This window comes from Thalassophryne amazonica, chromosome 19 (genome assembly GCF_902500255.1).
Source record: "Thalassophryne amazonica chromosome 19, fThaAma1.1, whole genome shotgun sequence".
Taxonomy (NCBI): domain Eukaryota; kingdom Metazoa; phylum Chordata; class Actinopteri; order Batrachoidiformes; family Batrachoididae; genus Thalassophryne; species Thalassophryne amazonica.
In genome coordinates this window covers 33,819,353-33,838,290 of record NC_047121.1, presented here as the reverse complement: position 1 = coordinate 33,838,290, position 18,938 = coordinate 33,819,353, and the positions used below count along the sequence as shown (strand labels likewise).

At 37.8% G+C, this 18,938-nt stretch overlaps 2 protein-coding genes across 4 annotated transcripts in view; one reads left to right on the top strand and one right to left on the bottom strand.

Moving 5' to 3' along the window:
- The window catches only part of cdkl1 (cyclin-dependent kinase-like 1 (CDC2-related kinase)), a 54,355-nt gene extending 48,467 nt beyond the window's left edge, over window positions 1-5,888 (top strand). The window contains exons 8-10 of the mRNA XM_034195021.1: window positions 3,053-3,109; window positions 3,954-4,115; window positions 4,828-5,888. Of these exons, the coding sequence (XP_034050912.1) occupies window positions 3,053-3,109; window positions 3,954-4,115; window positions 4,828-4,929 (321 nt within the window). The 3' untranslated portion in view covers window positions 4,930-5,888. The remainder of the gene's footprint in view (window positions 1-3,052; window positions 3,110-3,953; window positions 4,116-4,827) is intronic.
- A 2,284-nt stretch (window positions 5,889-8,172) lies between these two features.
- On the bottom strand, window positions 8,173-18,786 carry dmac2l (distal membrane arm assembly complex 2 like). Of its 3 annotated transcripts, none has more exons than XM_034195013.1 (5): window positions 18,746-18,786; window positions 18,442-18,545; window positions 10,552-10,760; window positions 8,722-8,893; window positions 8,173-8,461 (listed from the first exon to the last, which is right to left on the bottom strand). In XM_034195013.1, the coding sequence occupies exons 2-5, from the start codon at window positions 18,534-18,536 to the stop codon at window positions 8,347-8,349; spliced, it is 591 nt and encodes a 196-aa protein (XP_034050904.1). In that variant the 5' UTR covers window positions 18,537-18,545; window positions 18,746-18,786; the 3' UTR covers window positions 8,173-8,346. The 3 variants fall into 3 exon arrangements, with proteins under 3 accessions (XP_034050904.1, XP_034050903.1, XP_034050905.1); XM_034195012.1 differs by having other exon boundaries at window positions 18,624-18,750; XM_034195014.1 differs by lacking the exon at window positions 18,746-18,786 and having other exon boundaries at window positions 18,420-18,551.
- Window positions 18,787-18,938: the final 152 nt, after the last annotated feature.

Below are 18,938 nucleotides of genomic sequence, written 5' to 3'. Positions count from 1 at the left end.
CCGCGGTGAACACAGCTTTTCGGTGGTTTTCATGTCAACCTATAGTCCGTAAATTATACGGATTTTTCCGAGTTTCAGAGTCATACTGACGTACAAATATAATCAACTGTTTCTGCAGCGCGGCTCCACTTTGAAGCCGTGAACCATTGAAGCAATGCTTCGATCCACTAGCTCGTTGGTTCTTTGATTCACTGCTCTTCAGAAATGGCAAGTCCACTTCTTAATCCCTCTCAAAGCCCTTAAAATACCGTGAGTCACTTTTGTGTGGATTAAAGTCACTAACTGGGACTCTTGTCTTGTTGCTGTCAAGAAACGAGAATTGTCGTCCGTTCCGTTCACACAGCTCGAAACGCTGCGTGGCTGTCTGCTGAGACAAAGTCCGGTCGGAATAACTTCAAAACGAATTGCTGCTTTAAATAAAGTGACACCTCTTTCCAAACGTTGTAATACAGACAAGAAACTGCAATCGACTAAAACGTTTTTTCCTCCCAAAATGAGACGTGCTGTATTTTCTTTACAAATTACATCCTGAAGTGAAGCACAGCAGCTGTAAGAGCTCAGCTCAGATATATGGAAACTCATTCATGCCAATAATGTCTGAAAGGAAATGCTTTTGACAAAAACTACAGATTTTGTTTATTCCTATTTATGTCCAGAGATCAAGGATCCACCATGTAGAGTTTATTATGTCCAAAGTTTAAGGATCCAGTGACCAAATTCATATTTATTTACTTTAAGACTCAATAAAATGTTTAATTTCAATTCAGTTTCAATTTAATCGGCTTATAAAGTGCCAAAATCACAACAAAATCTAAATATACTAAAACAAATACATCACAATTGTACACATATCACAATGGTGATATGTGTACAATGTAATTGTCTGTATCTCAATATATTATTATTAAGAATATATGCAGTCATATTTTTATTGATTTTATCAATTTAAAAAAAAAATCAGATATAGATTCAGGTATAATTGAAAGATTTTGGCAATAAATTTGATCATGTTTACAGTCAATTTTTGTTATAGTGTTTTTTTAGGACATCATATTTATACAAATAAGAAGTGTTCACTATGGTCCATGAAGTATAATAAATATATTAAAAGAAGTGTGACAGTCTATGTTGCACACGAATAAAAGAATGAGGATTATTGAATAACAAGATGCGTACGATTTTTATTTTATCATTGGGCAAAAATGCACGTCAGATTTTCACTCTGGATCCAGCCGTGAAAATGCTTGTGTCTGTGTGTGGACACGTGCTTCTGTACTGTGCATGTTAGACACTTGATACTTGCACCATACATATGTATCCTGGGAAGACTATATGAGGTGATTTTAAGGTTGTTTGGTGCATATATTTACATATTAATAAGGATGGAGTAATTCTCTTCACAAATTTATAACAGCACACAAGTGACACATTATACGCCACAGTTACCCTCTGAGAAGCAGATCAGCTGATAAGACAGTGAAGCAATTGATTTCTATTTTTTCTAAGTTATTACCATAGAATTATTCATGATACAAACTTTGTAGTCGTAATGTGAAGTGTTTGCACACTTATTAGGCAACTATTAGTGTGCAGAATTATTATGGAGCTAAAGCAAAAACTAACATTTTCCCATCTTGCTTATTTATTTTCATCTATTAGATTCAGTATAACAAATGCACAACTCAAGAATTATCACACATTTCTGACATTTCAAAAATATTCTGTGACCACTATAGCCGCTCTTCTTTTCATTATCTGCCATGAACTTTCCGTCCATGGAGTCTGTCAGTTCCCTGATCTGTTGACGATCATCTTTTGGTGCGACAGCAAACACAGCCTCCCAAATGCTGTTCAAAGAGATGCAACATTTTCCATCACTGTAAACATCCTATTTAAGAAGGACCCATAAGTCAGATGAGGAAGGGGCAGTGTGATTATTGTGTCATTTTTGAGGCCTTCAAGCAGTGGAGTACAGTACTGTCCTTGATTTAAAAGAAAAAAAAAAATCATGGTCTCCTTGAATGATGTACTTTTTCTTTGTACCACTGCTTGAAGAAAGTATCTTCTAAAAACTGACAGTAGGTTTGGAAGTTGATTTTTACGTCCATCTTGTTGGCATCTGACTCAAAGTGGTGATCCAGTCAAAGATCCATCAAGACTCACTCATCTGTCCATAAAACTTTTTTTTTTTTTGGGGGGGGGAATCTGTCTTCAAATATTTCTTGGCCCAATCTTGATGTTTCAACTTGAGTTTTCCATACCTTGGCCGTGTCTCTGAGCATCTTGTACTTCTGCACAATCCATGTAAGTTGTAGCTATAAAAAAATTATGTCCCTGAAGGATGACGGGCTCCTGGTAGCATCACATTTAAATCGTTGAGTGTTTTGCAGTTGAACTCTATTCTTCTCCACACGTTTCTTGGGACCCTGTTGACTATTTGGAACAAAATGTTGAATTGTTCAGTGATCTTACCTCAATCGTTATTTCTAGAGTGCTGTATCCTTCTGAAAGGCATTTTACAATTTTTTACTTTTCATTGTCTGTCAAACCTTTTTTTGGGGGGAGGGGGACATTTTGCCTCATGTAAATAAGCTGCAGGGTGGCACGGTGGATTAGTGGTTAGCACTGTTGCCTCATTGCAAGAAGACTTCCTGACTGGAGTTTCTATGTTCTCCCCGTGGGTTCGCTCCAGGTCCTCTGGCTTCCTCTCACTTGGTAAGACATGCAGGTGTGAATGTGTTTGTCCGTCTGTGTGACCCTGTGACAGACTGGTGAACTGTCCCGCCGCACGTCCTACAATCACTGGGATAGACTTCAACCCCACTGTGACCCTTAATTGGAGTAAGCGGGTATAGAAAATGAATGATAAGGTCAGGATATTCACTTGCCTCGTAATTGTGCACACTGTGTGTGTTTATACTCTGTTGACACAAATGATGATTTTGATATGGTAATTAGGGTGCTGATTTACAAACACTACATTTATACCAAAATTCTAGTGTGCCTGAAAATTGCAACACGCAATTAAAGTCCCTCTCGTTGGTTTCCATAGGAACCACTGGAGCAGAAATATCCCAATCTTTCACACCAAGCTCTGAGTCTGATGAAGGTAACGACATCATCTGTAATCTCTGATGTAACTGAAGTCTCAAAATCTGTGTAGTTCTGTCAATCGACATGCTGAAACTGCAACTGTTCAATTTTATATTTTGAATAGATCAGAAAATTGATTTCATTGCTAAAATATTCATGAATATTTGAAAAGTATTGAACTCATTCATGAGTTCAACTTTTCATCTGAGGATGTGACATGCACCTGTGCATGTGAACCCGTGTTAGCTGGTTTCCTATTGACTCATTTTCATGAAGCATGTCAGGGAGGTGGGGCATGCTCCAAGAGAGAGAGAGAGAAAAAAAAAAAAAAAAAACGCAGTTCAGGTAAATATTTTTACAATGGCCCATACTGTAAGACAAGGGATTTTTGTGTGTCTGTGTGTTACTTTCAATTCCCCCCATTCAACTGAATTGAAAAGTGTGTCCAAAATACATATGCACTATTTTAATGTCTATAAGCAGTTTACAGCTGCATTAATGTGGATCCATTAAAAAAAAAAGTTTAAGTGCCTTTTAATTTTTGAAGGATTTAACAGCTGAAGTTTTTGAATAGAGGCATTAAAGCGGGTAAAGGGTTTATTGAACAAGGAGGCCGCGTGCTGCAGTTACATTTCTTTTAAGTCTTCAGTTGACATGTGCAAAAATAAAACTTCAATAAAGACAACTATGTTTCCTTGTCTAGTCAGAAAATCAATAAATTAGTAATTTGTGTGCACAGTATGCCAAATCTGCAGCCGATTTAAAAAGTGCTTCAGCAGCTTTGTGTAAGATTTTCATAACAATAAAATTACTCTCAGGTTTGTCAAGTTTTTGTCATTAAAAAAATGCTTGTATTTTAGGATTGTCTAAGGATGGACCCGGGTGAGCGGCTAACGTGTGAGCAGCTCCTCCAGCATTCTTATTTTGACAGTCTGCGGGTGAAAACTGAGAGCACCGCTCGAGAACATGGGCGGCCCACCAACAAGAGGACACGTTTACCACGAAAACACTTACAACCCGGGGTAAGTATCCTCCACTAGGGGGCATGAGGATGAAGTATACACACTGATACGTGAGAATAAACACAACCACTGCATCCTGAGAATAGATGAATCAAATCCTAAATCACATTTAGCCCACTAGCTCATAATCGAGTTAAACCTGGGCAAAGTTTGCTTTTTTTAGTCATCTATCGCAGTAATTCAAGCTCGTATGGCAGACTGTCATCTTTTATGATAGTTCTGTTTATAAGTCATATAAAATGTGCTATTCCTCATTGTGGGAAGACCAAAAGTAATTGAACAATTAGCTGTTTAAATGTTGCAGGACCTGGTGTGTGTTAATCAGTTATCATTTCACTGACGCATCACCATGTAAAAGGAAATTAGTGAGGGAAGCCAAAAAGACAGGTGGTTGCAACTGTAGAAACTGTGCATACAACTTTCTGAACATTTCACCCTAAAAATGGGGAAACACACTTAAGTTCAACTGTAATTCCTACACTGTTCAAAATTCTTGGGTGTCATTACCCTCAGATTAAAGATGACAGTCTCCACAATTTCTGTTTTCCCACTTTAATATGCTGTGATAGATGATGTCCAACATCAGTATGGACCTTACTGGATAATTCAATGAATAGCATTTACGTCAATAACGATGGTACCAAATGATTAGTGTTTATGCAAGCATGTTTTTTTTTCTAAATTCTTAAAACGATTAAATTTTTCCATCTAGTATTTACCACAGCTCACCAGCAGCAGTGTATTTCCAGCTCTGGACAATAAGAAGTACTACAACAGTCTGCGGAAGTTCAACTATCATCTACCAAACATCTGAGCTCCATCTGAACACCAATGCGGACAAATGGTTTCTGGTGAAAAGTCATGAAATGAAGTTAGCTTGGTAGCATAGGAGAGAGGAGGTAGGATTCAGCCACTATTTTAAAATTAGTCATTTTCACCATAGGCCAAGCAGGCTTTTGGTATCATCTACTGTGATTAAACAATACCGTCCAGCCTCGGTATACCATAACCGACTCAAAAACATATGATAACCATCTCAGAGTGGCAGCTACAGCCAGGTAAAAGTCCCTTCAGCTGCTCCCTTGTTTGTCCTCAGGGTCGCCACACCAAATCAGAGGTGGATCTACATATTGAATTGGCACAAGTTTTATGCCGGATGCCCTTCCTGATGCAACGCCACATTACATGGAGAAATGTGGCAGTGGTTGGGGTTGATCCAGGAACCTTCTGCACTGAAACCAAGTGCACTAATCACTTGGTCACTACAGGTAGAGAAGTCAATAACGGATTACGCAGATGTCAAAACTTTAAATTTATGGAGTTATGGTGCAAAAAACAACAAAAATAGTGACAAAGACCAATTTGACTTTGTACTAAAGTTTAAAGTTGCTCCAGTTTTGGTATAAAAAAGAAAACAAAAAGTGAAGCAAACTGTTAGTTGAACTACTAGTAGTTGAAAGAGGAATAGCATTCAGTGAACGTTGATATTGTTTGCCTATTACATTTTTGTATCATATTAGCTCAACCAATAATTTCCATCAACTTGGGTTTTTGTCCCTGAACAAATTGAAACTAGCTTTGTCATAATTTTTGCTGTTTTTTTACCCATAACATTTAGTCACGGATGGTCTATACTATAGCTTTATGGAATCTTTGCGAACAGACACATAATGTGGTATACTTTTCAATATGATTGCATCATTTTTAACATTTAACCCTTGTGCAATCATTCATTAACTACTGGCTACAGCTACCATTCTGAGAAGGTTATACAGTAGTGTTCAGAATAATAGTAGTGCTATGTGACTAAAAAGATTAATCCAGGTTTTGAGTATATTTCTTATTGTTACATGGGAAACAAGGTACCAGTAGATTCAGTAGATTCTCACAAATCCAACAAGACCAAGCATTCATGATATGCACACTCTTAAGGCTATGAAATTGGGCTATTAGTAAAAAAAAGTAGAAAAGGGGGTGTTCACAATAATAGTAGCATCTGCTGTTGACGCTACAAACTCAAAACTATTATGTTCAAGCTGCTTTTTTAGCAATCCCGTGAATCACTAAACTAGTATTTAGTTATATAACCACAGTTTTTCATGATTTCTTCACATCTGCGAGGCATTAATTTTGTTGGTTTGGAACCAAGATTTTGCTCGTTTACTAGTGTGCTTGGGGTCATTGTCTTGTTGAAACACCCATTTCAAGGACATGTCCTCTTCAGCATAAGGCAACATGACCTCTTCAAGTATTCTGACATATCCAAACTAATCCATGATACCTGGTATGCGATATATAGGCCCAACTCCATAGTAGGAGAAACATGCGCATATCATGATGCTTGCACCACCATGCTTCACTGTCTTCACTGTGAACTGTGGCTTGAATTCAGAGTTTGGGGGTCGTCTCACAAACTGTCTGCGGCCCTTGGACCCAAAAAGAACAATTTTACTCTCATCAGTCCATAAAATATTCCCCCATTTCTCTTTAGGTCAGTTGATGGTGTTCTTTGGCAAATTGTAACCTCTTCTGCACGTCTTTTATTTAACAGAGGGACTTTGCGGGGGATTCTTGCAAATAAATTAGCTTTACACAGGTGTCTTCTAACTGTCACAGCACTTACAGGTAACTCCAGACTGTCTTTGATCATCCTGGAGCTGATCAATGGGTGAGCCCTTGCCATTCTGGTTATTCTTCTATCCATTTTGATGGTTGTTTTCTGTTTTTTTTCCACACGTCTCTGGTTTTTTGTCCATTTTAAAGCATTGGAGATCAATTGTAGATGAACAGCCTATAATTTCTTGCACCTGCATGTAAGTTTTCCCCTCTCCAATCAACTTTTTAATCAAACTATGCTGTTCTTCTGAACAATGTCTTGAACGTCCCATTTTCCTCAGGCTTTCAAAGAGAAAAACATGTTCAACAGGTGCTGGCTTCATCCTTAAATAGGAGACACCTGATTCACACCTGTTTGTTCCACAAAATTGACGAACTCACTGACTGAATGCCACACTACTATTATTGTGAACACCCCCTTTTCTACTTTTTTTTTTTTACTATAGCCCAATTTCATAGCTTTAAGAGTGTGCATATCATGAATGCTTGGTCTTGTTGGATTTGTGAGAATCTACTGAATCTACTGGTACCTTGTTTCCCATGTAACAATAAGAAATATACTCAAAACCTGGATTAATCTTTTTAGTCACATAGCACTACTATTATTCTGAACACTACTGTACATTTCTGTGTTGGCCATGGTATACTCTGGATTGAAAGTGTTGTTTAGTCACCTTCGGTGGTGCTAATTCGGTCCAACTTGGCTGGGGGCTCATGGACTATGCGGTGAGTCCATGAGCTTTTGAGTTTAAAGTCACATCATGCATTATTCCCACTAAAACTTGACAGTTGGTTTACGTATGTTGCCTATATTTTGTACATGACGTGTAACGACTAGGAGCAGTCGCTGCTCTGCTCACAGACTGAAGGTAAAACTGTGACTGCTGCCTTGTCTGGTTTGCCAAATGTGTTTTTTTTTTTTTTTTTTGACTGACTCTGACAGAGCAACATGTTTTTAGTAGCGTCTTGTTTGGTTTCATTATTATTTGCTCATCTCATGTACGTTATAACAGGTTAAGTCTATTCATCTTTGAAAATATTTAATGAAGTCTGGCGTGAATACAACATTTAACCCACTTTTAACAGAATATTGCACTAATACCAGATTAGACTAATTGTCTGTGGATTTTTTTATACATATATTTATTTTTTGGTGCTATGAATATTTGTACTCCATTATTTTATGAATGCCAAATTAATCAATGGAGAAAAAAGAAAAAAAAAAACATTCAGTCTCTGAATCCTTAAATCCCTCAAGCTTTTGTCAGATGGTTCTTTCTGAGTACCCGTGTACGGAGCAGCAGTTAATACATGAATGCTGAAAATGTATTAAAATATCAAAATACTTGACTCTAACAAATAAATTTAATTTTAAAAAATGCTGGAACTTTTGCCTTTTATGATCTTGTTCCTGAAAGCTGGACTTTAACTGGCAGGAATCTGAACTCTATATTTTATTTCCATATTCGAAGGGAAAAAATAAATAAAGATCCTAGCAACTGGTTCTAATCACCAAATTCAAAATGTCAACACTGTGCGATGACTGAAGCCTCACACGTTCCCGTCTTTCCTGCAGGCTTTGCACATCTTATACAAAAGGAAGCCGTTTTGTCCATCAGGCCAAGTCCAGCACTATGTCTAGACGTGGAAGTGCAGTCTGTAATCTTTGAACAGTCATCTGTTTGTCTTTGATTCCAGGCAGATCGCTGAGAAACAGATGCTCCAGATTCCTGCAGGAATACAAACAAAACTCGGCATAACAAAAAAAGGTCAAGTTGGTATCAATAAATTATACATCTAATTGATTTACAAAGAAAACAAACAAGTTGTTGTCTGTATGAAATTTTTGTATGAACAGATGAGACAATAGTGTCAAAAACAGCATATAAAAAAATAGAGATCAGGAAGGGGGCAATATATTTTTCGCAGACAGAATGATCTGACAGAATCAATATTTGATGCATGACTTTTCTGAATTGTGAACTCTGACCTGAGTTTGTGCAGAGCGATGATGCCCTTATCAGTTACATTTCCACACGTCACCACCTCCATCCTTTTCAAAGTGTCCTGCAGGTTCTCAACTGAGCTCAACCTCTCTAGACAGGCGTCCTCTATATAGATGCACTTGTTGAACTTTATTTCATCCACATATTTCAAACCATCTGGAGGAACAAAGACAAAAACAGCAAATCAACAGTCACCATTAATAAAAAATAAATAAATGGGTTTGAAGAGCAGCAGACAACACTGTTACAGAGTGCACGCCTGCGTGTGCATTTAGTGTAAAACATCCCCGTCACACGAGTCACTTTTGGATAATCAGTCCGGGTCATATGCACTTTCACCCTCGCCTTTCCTTTCTCGTTAAAGAGGAATCAGGTTAACAGTCGAGGTCAAGCTCATGTTAACTATTGATACTTAATGCAAAATTTACAGTAATTAGCTCCACCAAAGAGTTTATGTTGTCAGGATTACTCTACAACTAAAGATCTGATTCTCATAGAAGTTGGTGGAAATGTTGAGTCCATCCTGTAGTGGAAAACATTAAATGTCAGAAGTTGGTCCAGATAAAGGAGCAGTGCCGTAACATTTCATATATCCTGTAATCAATACACCACCTATTTTTTTAAACAATGTGACTTTAAACTTTTTGTGGACTGGTGGAGTTATTATGCCTTATGTGTACTTTTAGTCACTTTTAGTGGAGATGGCAAATGTGGGTTAGTTCTCCAGCCAGCGATGAGTCCAAAATAAAATATCTATGCCCACACAATTTGCCAAAATAAAAGAACAAAGGGGCTCATTTAGTCCTGAGAGCTGTCATAGTAAGGTCAAAAATTCAATTTCTTTTCATATTGGATATTTACAAAATATTACATCTAGGGCTGCGGGTAACAATTATTTTCATAATAGAAAATGGTGAAAAATGTTCATCAGTTTTTTTCTAGACCCAAGAAGATGACTTCTAACACTGAGATTCTGTTTACTTCCAGATATGTATGAGTAGCAAAACTCGTAAAATAAACCAAAGAGTATTCAAATTTATATTTTTTTTAATTATTTGACGATTATAAAAATATTGAATTTAAATCACTTAAAAACTTGATAGATTTAAATCATTGCAGCTGTAATTGCATCTAAATTCTTAGATGCATCAGTTTTTGCAGTGCGACGTCACGCGACATAGTACCAGACAGGCTAAATGTGTCTTTATTCAATAAATTAACTGTTACACACCAGGTGGTTACATCTTATTGTAATATCTGGACACATGCATGTTAAATGCTAAATTTATTACTTATGGTATCATAAGTAATGAAAACAAAATGGTAAAAGTCAATAAATAAGGATAAGTTGTTAAGGTACATCATTGGTCTGTCCAATTCAAGGCTCTACACACACAGATAAGTAAACATCAATGACTGTCCCAATGGAACTTGAATGTTATTACAAGACATTAATTTAGATTCCTTATGGAGGTCCACACACAGAAAGCAATTCATTTGGTAGTAAGTAGTATGGTTAGACCTTACTTGTGTGAAGTGCCTTGAGGCAACTCTGTTGTGATTTGGCGCCATTTAAATGAAAATTTAAATTTGGATAACATTGTGACCTTTCTTCTCACGACAGTCAGTACATTTTTACAGTAACTCAATGACTACTACTACAGGGTCTGGATCATTTGAGAAGCATGCATAAAGATTTGACAGGAGCCTGACAACTCACAAGGATGAGGACACTCCATGACTGACCCAGTGTATGCTGGAATAAAAAGCAGGTTGCCAGATAAATAAGTCAAACGGCACGATGTAATACTGACCCAGGTGGTCAAATCCTCTGTACATGATGCAGGATTCAGTAGCGTCAATCGCCTGGATCTTGTATCGGCCCAGAGGCCCAGTTGGCAGTCCGTTGTAGTCGTGATGAAAGCGATCGAGACCTTGGAACCTGACTTTGGCACCACATCTCAGCAGCCACTCTGCTGCAGCTTGGTCTGGACCAACACTTTTGATCCTCTCATAGTCCACCCTGAAAAAAAAAAAAAAAAAAAAAGCACATTCACAACAATCATTGACTTGCAACAAGACTGATCACTGACTCCTGGCCACTAGTCACTTTGTTCAACCTGAACAAATAAACTGTACAATGAAAGAACAACCTGATCCTGGATAAGCAATTGAAGATTAATGTATGTATGAAAGAACAAATATCTATGTTTAAGAAAAAAAGATTAAATATTATATAAAAACATACTTTTATGGTTTGAATCTTTGAAAAATTCAGGATATTATTAGAAATACTGTGTAAATGCGGTTTTCATTTTATCATTCTTGACCAATGCTAAAATACCTATAAATTTCAGAAGATTTACCACTTCATTTAGTTGGCAGACTTTTGACCAGACAGAACAAGACATTTAAAGATCTTACCGTGGAATGGCTTTAAATACTTTTATTACTATTTTCAGGAATTGTGTAGTGTAGCACAGTAAGTCCTATAGGACCCAGAAGCCTCTGCTTAATTTTGGTGTGCTTACTAAAAAATAATAATGCGACAGTGAAAACAAATGGTTGTTTTATCTTGAATAATCAATTTGCTGCTGATCAGTCGATGCTGCACTACTAATTGTGAATGCGTAGTTTTAATCATATGGAATTTCGATTACGTACTACAGTGAATGTTGTGTTAAAGGCAAAGGTTCTGGCATCAAATTTTCAGATATTTTATTTCTGAGTTAATTTAAGACAAAAATGGGACAGACAGGCTGACTGCAACAATCTCAAATTTTCTTTCAAGTTAGACCTAAAACCAAACTAAAAGACACCCATCCCACCACCACGACTACCAAAAAAAATCCCATTGTTGATCCTGACAAAGGTCACCAAATGCCACTCAAAGTTACTAAAATGTGAAATTGGGTGTGACAAAAATCTGCGACAGCTTGCCCTTTGAAGTATCCTTATATCTCCAAGCAATGTTCTTCAATAATCAGTTATATAACAGTATATCTTTATGGTGCATTTGGTAAGTATTCACAGCGCTTCACTTTTTCCATATTACAGCCTTATTCCCAAATGGATGAAATTTTTTTTTTTCCTCAAAATTCTACACACAATACCCCATAATGACAATGTGAAAAAAAAGGTTTTTTGTTTTTTTTTTAGATTTCTGCAATTAAAAAACACTAAGAAATCAAATGTACATAAGTATTCACAGCTTTTGCCATGAAGCTAAAAATTGAGCTCAGGTGCATCCTGTTTCCACTGATCATCCTTGAGATTTTTTTTTTTTTTTTAACAGCTTAATTGGAGTCCACCTGGGTAAATTTAGTTGATTGGACATGATTTGGAAAGGCACACCCCTCTCTCTATATAAGGTCCCACAGTTGACAGTGCATGTCAGAGCACAGACCAAGCATGAAGTCAAAGGAATTATCTGTAAATCCCAAGACAGGCAGTGGTGGGCACAGTTCTGCTAATCGGTAATTATCGAAGATAATGTTTTTATTATCGGATTAGTTTTTCAGATAACTTTGAAAACCATCATTGGACCAATTATCTTCCAATTAGTTTTGGTTCAATAATTTTTAGGCCGCTAACATTTTAGCAGACGTAGCTTTTTGTAGTAGATCCGCAGTTCTATCCTCTACAAACAGAGAAGAGCTGTTTCTAGAATAAACCACTCTATCCTATGCAGGCAAAGGAGAACTGGTCATAGAAGAAAAAAAAAAAAAAAATTTCTTTTGGCTCCATACTACAACCCCTGGCAATAATTATGGAATCACCAGCCTCGGAGGATGTTCATTCAGTTGTTTAATTTTGTAGAAAAAAAAGCAGATCACAGACATGACACAAAACTAAAGTCATTTCAAATGGCAACTTTCTGGCTTTAAGAAACACTATAAGAAATCAGGAAAAAAAATTATGGCAGTCAGTAACGGTTACTTTTTTAGACCAAGCAGAGGGTAAAAAAAATATGGACTCACTCAATTCTGAGGAATAAATTATGGAATCACCCTGTAAATTTTCATCCCCTAAACTAACACCTGCATCAAATCAGATCTGCTCATTAGTCTGCATCTAAAAAGGAGTGATCACACCTTGGAGAGCTGTTGCACCAAGTGGACTGACATGAATCATGGCTCCAACACGAGAGATGTCAATTGAAACAAGGAGAGGATTATCAAACTCTTAAAAGAGGGTAAATCATCACGCAATGTTGCAAAAGATGTTGGTTGTTCAGTCAGCTGTGTCTAAACTCTGGACCAAATACAAACAACATGGGAAGGTTGTTAAAGGCAAACATACTGATAGACCAAGGAAGACATCAAAGCGTCAAGACAGAAAACTTAAAGCAATATGTCTCAAAAATCGAAAATGCACAACAAAACAAATGAGGAACGAATGGGAGGAAACTGGAGTCAACGTCTGTGACCGAACTGTAAGAAACCGCCTAAAGGAAATGGGATTTACATACAGAAAAGCTAAACGAAAGCCATCATTAACACCTAAACAGAAAAAAACAAGGTTACAATGGGCTAAGGAAAAGCAATCATGGACTGTGGATGATTGGATGAAAGTCATATTCAGTGATGAATCTCGAATCTGCATTGGGCAAGGTGATGATGCTGGAACTTTTGTTTGGTGCCGTTCCAATGAGATTCATAAAGATGACTGCCTGAAGAGAAAATGTAAATTTCCACAGTCATTGATGATATGGGGCTGCATGTCAGGTAAAGGCATTGGGGAGATGGCTGTCATTACATCATCAATAAATGCACAAGTTTATGTTGATATTTTGGACACTTTTCTTATCCCATCAATTGAAAGGATGTTTGGGGATGATAAAATAATTTTTCAAGATGATAATGCATCTTGTCATAGAGCAAAAACTGTGAAAACATTCCTTGCAAAAAGACACATAGGGTCAATGTCATGGCCTGCAAATAGTCCGGATCTTAATCCAATTGAAAATCTTTGGTGGAAGTTGAAGAAAATGGTCCATGACAAGGCTCCAACCTGCAAAGCTGATCTGGCAACAGCAATCAGAGAAAGTTGGAGCCAGATTGATGAAGAGTACTGTTTGTCACTCATTAAGTCCATGCCTCAGAGACTGCAAGCTGTTATAAAAGCCAGAGGTGGTGCAACAAAATACTAGTGATGTGTTGGAGCGTTCTTTTATTTTTCATAATTCCATAATTTTTTCCTCAGAATTGAGTGATTCCATATTTTTTTCCCCTCTGCTTTGTCTAAAAAAGTAACCGCTACTGACTGCCACAATTTTTTTTTCCTGATTTCTTATAGTGTTTCTTAAAGCCAGAAAGTTGCCATTTGAAATGACTTTAGTTTTGTGTCATGTCTGTGATCTGCTTTTTTTTCTACAAAATTAAACAACTGAATGAACATCCTCAGAGGCCGGTGATTCCATAATTTTTGCCAGGGATTGTAATACACTGGCAATATCACCCAACTCATCCAGAGGCATACAGTTTTAACTTATGGTTAAATTTTAAACCAAACTAATTTCGGACAAGTTACTTAAATTAACATCACGCCTGAAGTTTTATAAAGTGAAAATATCATGTATATGTTTTAAAGTAATGCACTAATTTTGAAGGTTTTAGTGTGGACATGCAGCTGTGCCCAGTGCATTATGGGTATTCACGACAGAAGAAATGCATTTGAGATGCTCTGATCAGGCTCCACACAGACAACAGCATTAAACTCTTTGTATATTGTGCCTAAAACGCTCGTGAATATATTCTCTGGGTTTGTATATGTTGTTATTGTGTTTGTTTTAAGTAAAAATGCCAGAAGCCCAGGTTGCTTCTCAAAGCCGAAAAGTCTGTTCAATTGTAATTCAGGCCGTGTGATGTAACCGGCGTCAAAATGCATAGAACACTGCCATCTACTGGTGACTGGTTATATCACAGTGTTGTCAACCGCAGGATTTTAAAATTATCGGTAGGTTTCTAAAACCTGAGAGACCACACACGGAGATTTAAAAAAACAACAAAAAAAAACCATCATAGATCTGACAGGTTTAGTTGTACAGTGTGTGGTGTCAAACACACGGTATAAAAATAACACACAAACAGATTTCACACGAACATTCCCAGGTCAGACACCTCGCTTTCTGAATGGCTATGTCACATTTAGCTCCTCACATCCTTCTGAGCAGATCAGAGCGCTCTTACAAACCACACATGGCAGAAATATCTGATAAGATTATATTTAGTGTCATAACGATTGTCGGGGCGTTCTTAAGATTGTCGGAAGGGGAAGATCGGGTCCGATATCGGCTTAATTATCTTGCCATGTGAACCAGGCTTGATGTTATGACGCCTCACGGAGTGGCTGATTGATCTGTTATAACACCGCACCGAGCTGCTAACTGATCGGATGTTATGATGCCTCACGGGGCGACTGATGCGTTATGACACCGAACATTGAAACCTTGTCTCCCTAACCGAATAGAGTTGTGATGTCATCATGCGTGTGCTTAGGCGCCGTCTAGCGGGATCTTGAAAATTTCTTTCTTTTTTTATACAAATGAAAAAAATGACATATTTTACAAAAGCACATTTATTTGTAAACACCATCACGTTACATTGATTCACTTAGGCTTACGTGGATGTGATTGGAGAAATTATGCACAGTGCATGCTTTGCATTTTGTATCACCAGTTATCCATCTTCATGATGAAGTGGTATAGAGGAGGATTTTCTTAAAAAGAAGACCTGAAAGTTTAGCTACAAATTGCCAGAAGGTACATTTGAGATGCAAGCCTAGATTTGATCTGTTTTTGTGAAAGAAAATCCTTCTCTGCTCTACTCCACTATGAAGCCAAGAGTGGTGACGCAAAATGCAAAGCTTGCACTGTGCACAATTTCTCCAATCACAGCCACATAAGCCCATAACTTCTCCTGCGTTGTCTGGGTGTCTTGGTGGCTTTCCTCACTCTTCTCCTTCTTGCACAGTCACTCAGTTTTTGAGAAATGTCTGCTCCACACAGATTTACCATAAAGTGCCATACTGTTTGTATTTCTTTGCAATTAATGTAAATAAAGTCTGAAACATATTCAGTGGCAGCTTTACCATCAGAGAGCCTCGTCCACAACTACCAAAAAAGACTCCAAGCTGTCATTGATGTTAAAGGGGGCAACACATGGTATTAAGAAAAGGAGTTTGTAAACTTTTGATAAGGGTCATTTTGGGTAGTTTGTGTTGTCATTATGATTTCAAAAGTGTAAACACAGTTGTTTGACAATAAATGGCTTCACCCAACCACTAACCATGAGTGAAAAAATTTTTTTTTGTGTTATCATTCATATTCTCTGAAAACTGGCCAAAAAAAAAAAACTTCTGCCAGGGTATGTAAACTTTTGAGCACAACTATATATCCAGAGATCAAGGATCCAGTGACCAATTTAAAATGTTGACATAGAAAACATGTAAAGCCTACTTTTAGTACACAGAAAATTCACAAGAGGTATCGATAAGGGAATCGGATCGATAAGCAGAATCGATAGATAAAATCTTATCAATACCTATCCCCAGTCAGGATTGAGGGAAAGATGAATGCAGCAATGTACAGAGACATCCTGGATGAAAATCTGCTCCAGAGCGCTCTTGAACTCACTGGGGTGATGGATCATCTTTCAGCAGGACAATGACGCCAAGTACACAGCCAAGATATCAAAGGAGTCACTTTAGGACAACTCTGTGAATGCCCTTGAGTGGCCCAGCCAGAGCCCAGACCTGAATCTAATTGAACATCTCTGGAGAGATCTGAAAATGGCTGCGCACCGATACTCCCCAGTCAACCTAATGGAGCTTGAGAGGAATGGACAAAACTGCCCAAAGATAGGTGCACCAAGCTTGTGGCATCATATTCAAGAACACTTGAGGCTGTAATTGCTGCCAAAGGTGCATCAACCTGTGGCAGGAATTGAGCAAAGGGTGTAAATACTTATGTACGTGTGATTTCTTAGGTTTTAATTTTTAATACCTTTGAAAAAAAAACAAAAAAAAAAACTTCATGTTGTCATTCTGGGGGTGTTGTGAATAAAATTTAAAAAAATTATTTTTTTTGGGGGGGGGGGGGATTATTTCCTCCATTTTGGAATAAGGCTGTAACATAAAATGTGGAAAAAGTGGAACGCTGTGAATACTTTCTGGATTTCAGAATTTTAAGATTTATAGCATGGAGAGGTAAAGGTTTTGAATATCTGTGATAATCAAAGTCAGCCCGTGCCACTTTTTTGAGCATTTCAAGGGCCTTGTTTCGAAACTGAAATTCTCTCCCCAAACAAAATTATACTTATTTATTTTGGGGATGACGTGTCCTATTGACTGCAGCAGATTATTGGTCAAGGTAGAGAAAGCAAAAAGGACCATCTGGAACTTAAAATAAATAAAAACATAAAAAAAACAAAAAAAAAACAAAACACAGAGCTGCTTTCTAACAACTTATAGTAAAAAAATCATCTCTTTGGTAACACGGGGAGCCATTAGAGGCTCTTGGTTAAACCCAGGTATAGTCCAATCTGAACTTGTCCGACACTCTCAGTTAGGACGTCGTTCCAATTTAGTGAAAAGCCAAGAAAGTCTGAAGTTTTCATGGAGATAAGAAAGAAAGTGTGGCTGTCAAACATTCATACTACTCCCAACTGTAGATACGCTTGCACAGATACTTAAATATATTTTGGCTAAGACATGAAAAATCCTTCCATCCATCTTCCATACCCGCTTACTCCAATTAATGGTCACAAGGGCTGGAGCCTGTCCCAGCAATCATAGAGCACGAGGCGGGTAAACCCTGGACAGGACGCCAGTCGGTTGCAGGACTAAACATACATAAACACATTCACACCCGCATGCACACCTACGGACAATTTAAAGGTTCCAATCCACTGTTGCTGTGAGGCAACAGTGCTAACCTTTAAGTCACATGAAAAGCTGTTATTCAAAGCTTCTTCACTGCTCAAATAAATTGAGTTCCACCCTAGAATTGCTGTGGTAATATGATCTATAAAACTATACTAAAACTATAAATAAGTAAAGAAAAAGTTTGACTGAGGCAAGGATGTGTGCAAAGTGTGCAAATTCAGTCAAGTTGGTAGTCTTCAAAAGGTCCTGATGCATAGTAACCCCAAGAAGCTGAATGATTGTGGGGTCAAAAGGTCAAGGTCACTGGCACATACTTTGTAAAAACCTTGTGAGTGGGACAAGTTCCTTTTTTAGCCATCCAATTGTCACCAAGCATGGTATATGTGTTAGGTATATGGATCCAAAGACGCCTAATGACTTTGTGGGCAAAAGGTCAAATGTCAAGTTCAGTGGAATGTACTGTGTAAAAACTTTGTGAGTGCAATTTCTTTGCCCGCCCATCCAAATCTAGATCTCAGAAACTGCTTAGTGGATTATCTTCATATCTGACATGACACGATCAGTATGACTTAGGTTTAACACTTTCATGATGTGCTTTTTGAAAGTTGACACGTCAAATTATAAATTTGGATGTGGACCTTTCCTGCCCCCTGCCGGTTGCATAAAGAACATGACATTTACAACTTGATTGTAAACACGGCCAGAAATGTCTCCAAATTCTGAAATATACCAAATTTTGTCATCACCAGAGCATAAATATGTCTTGGTCTAATCAATTCTAACCGTGCATACTAACATATTGGAGAGTAAAGTCTCACTTATTGAAAACGCCATTGAGCCATCCCCAGAAGTGTCGACGGCTCTGGTCCCCCTGACTCACTGCCGCCCGCACTGTCTTCAATAAAAGCCTCATATCACGGAGCTGAAACATACACAAAACATAACACAGGAGGCTTTGACTGTACAACAACAGAAACACGGAATAAAAGAGTGACGTTACCCTTGACACAGAAGCTCCTGGAAAGCTAAATAGTTAGCTACAACATGAAGCATTGTGTCGAAGCTTGATTTGGTAAGTCACATAGTCACGTGATTAGTCACCGTCTACGACAGGGTCTGCACCTTTCTTCGGGCTTTGTCTCACAAACGTCTGCAGGCTTCATCCCTTAAGCCACAGCAGTCTGGAACAAATCCTTCTGAAACGACAGTCCTTTTTTTATTTTTCTGAAACGAGAGTCGAGCCCACGGATCGTTTCACTGTTCCATCATTACGTTGCCCCGCCCCTAACTCCCATTCACTTGGCAACCTTGACAC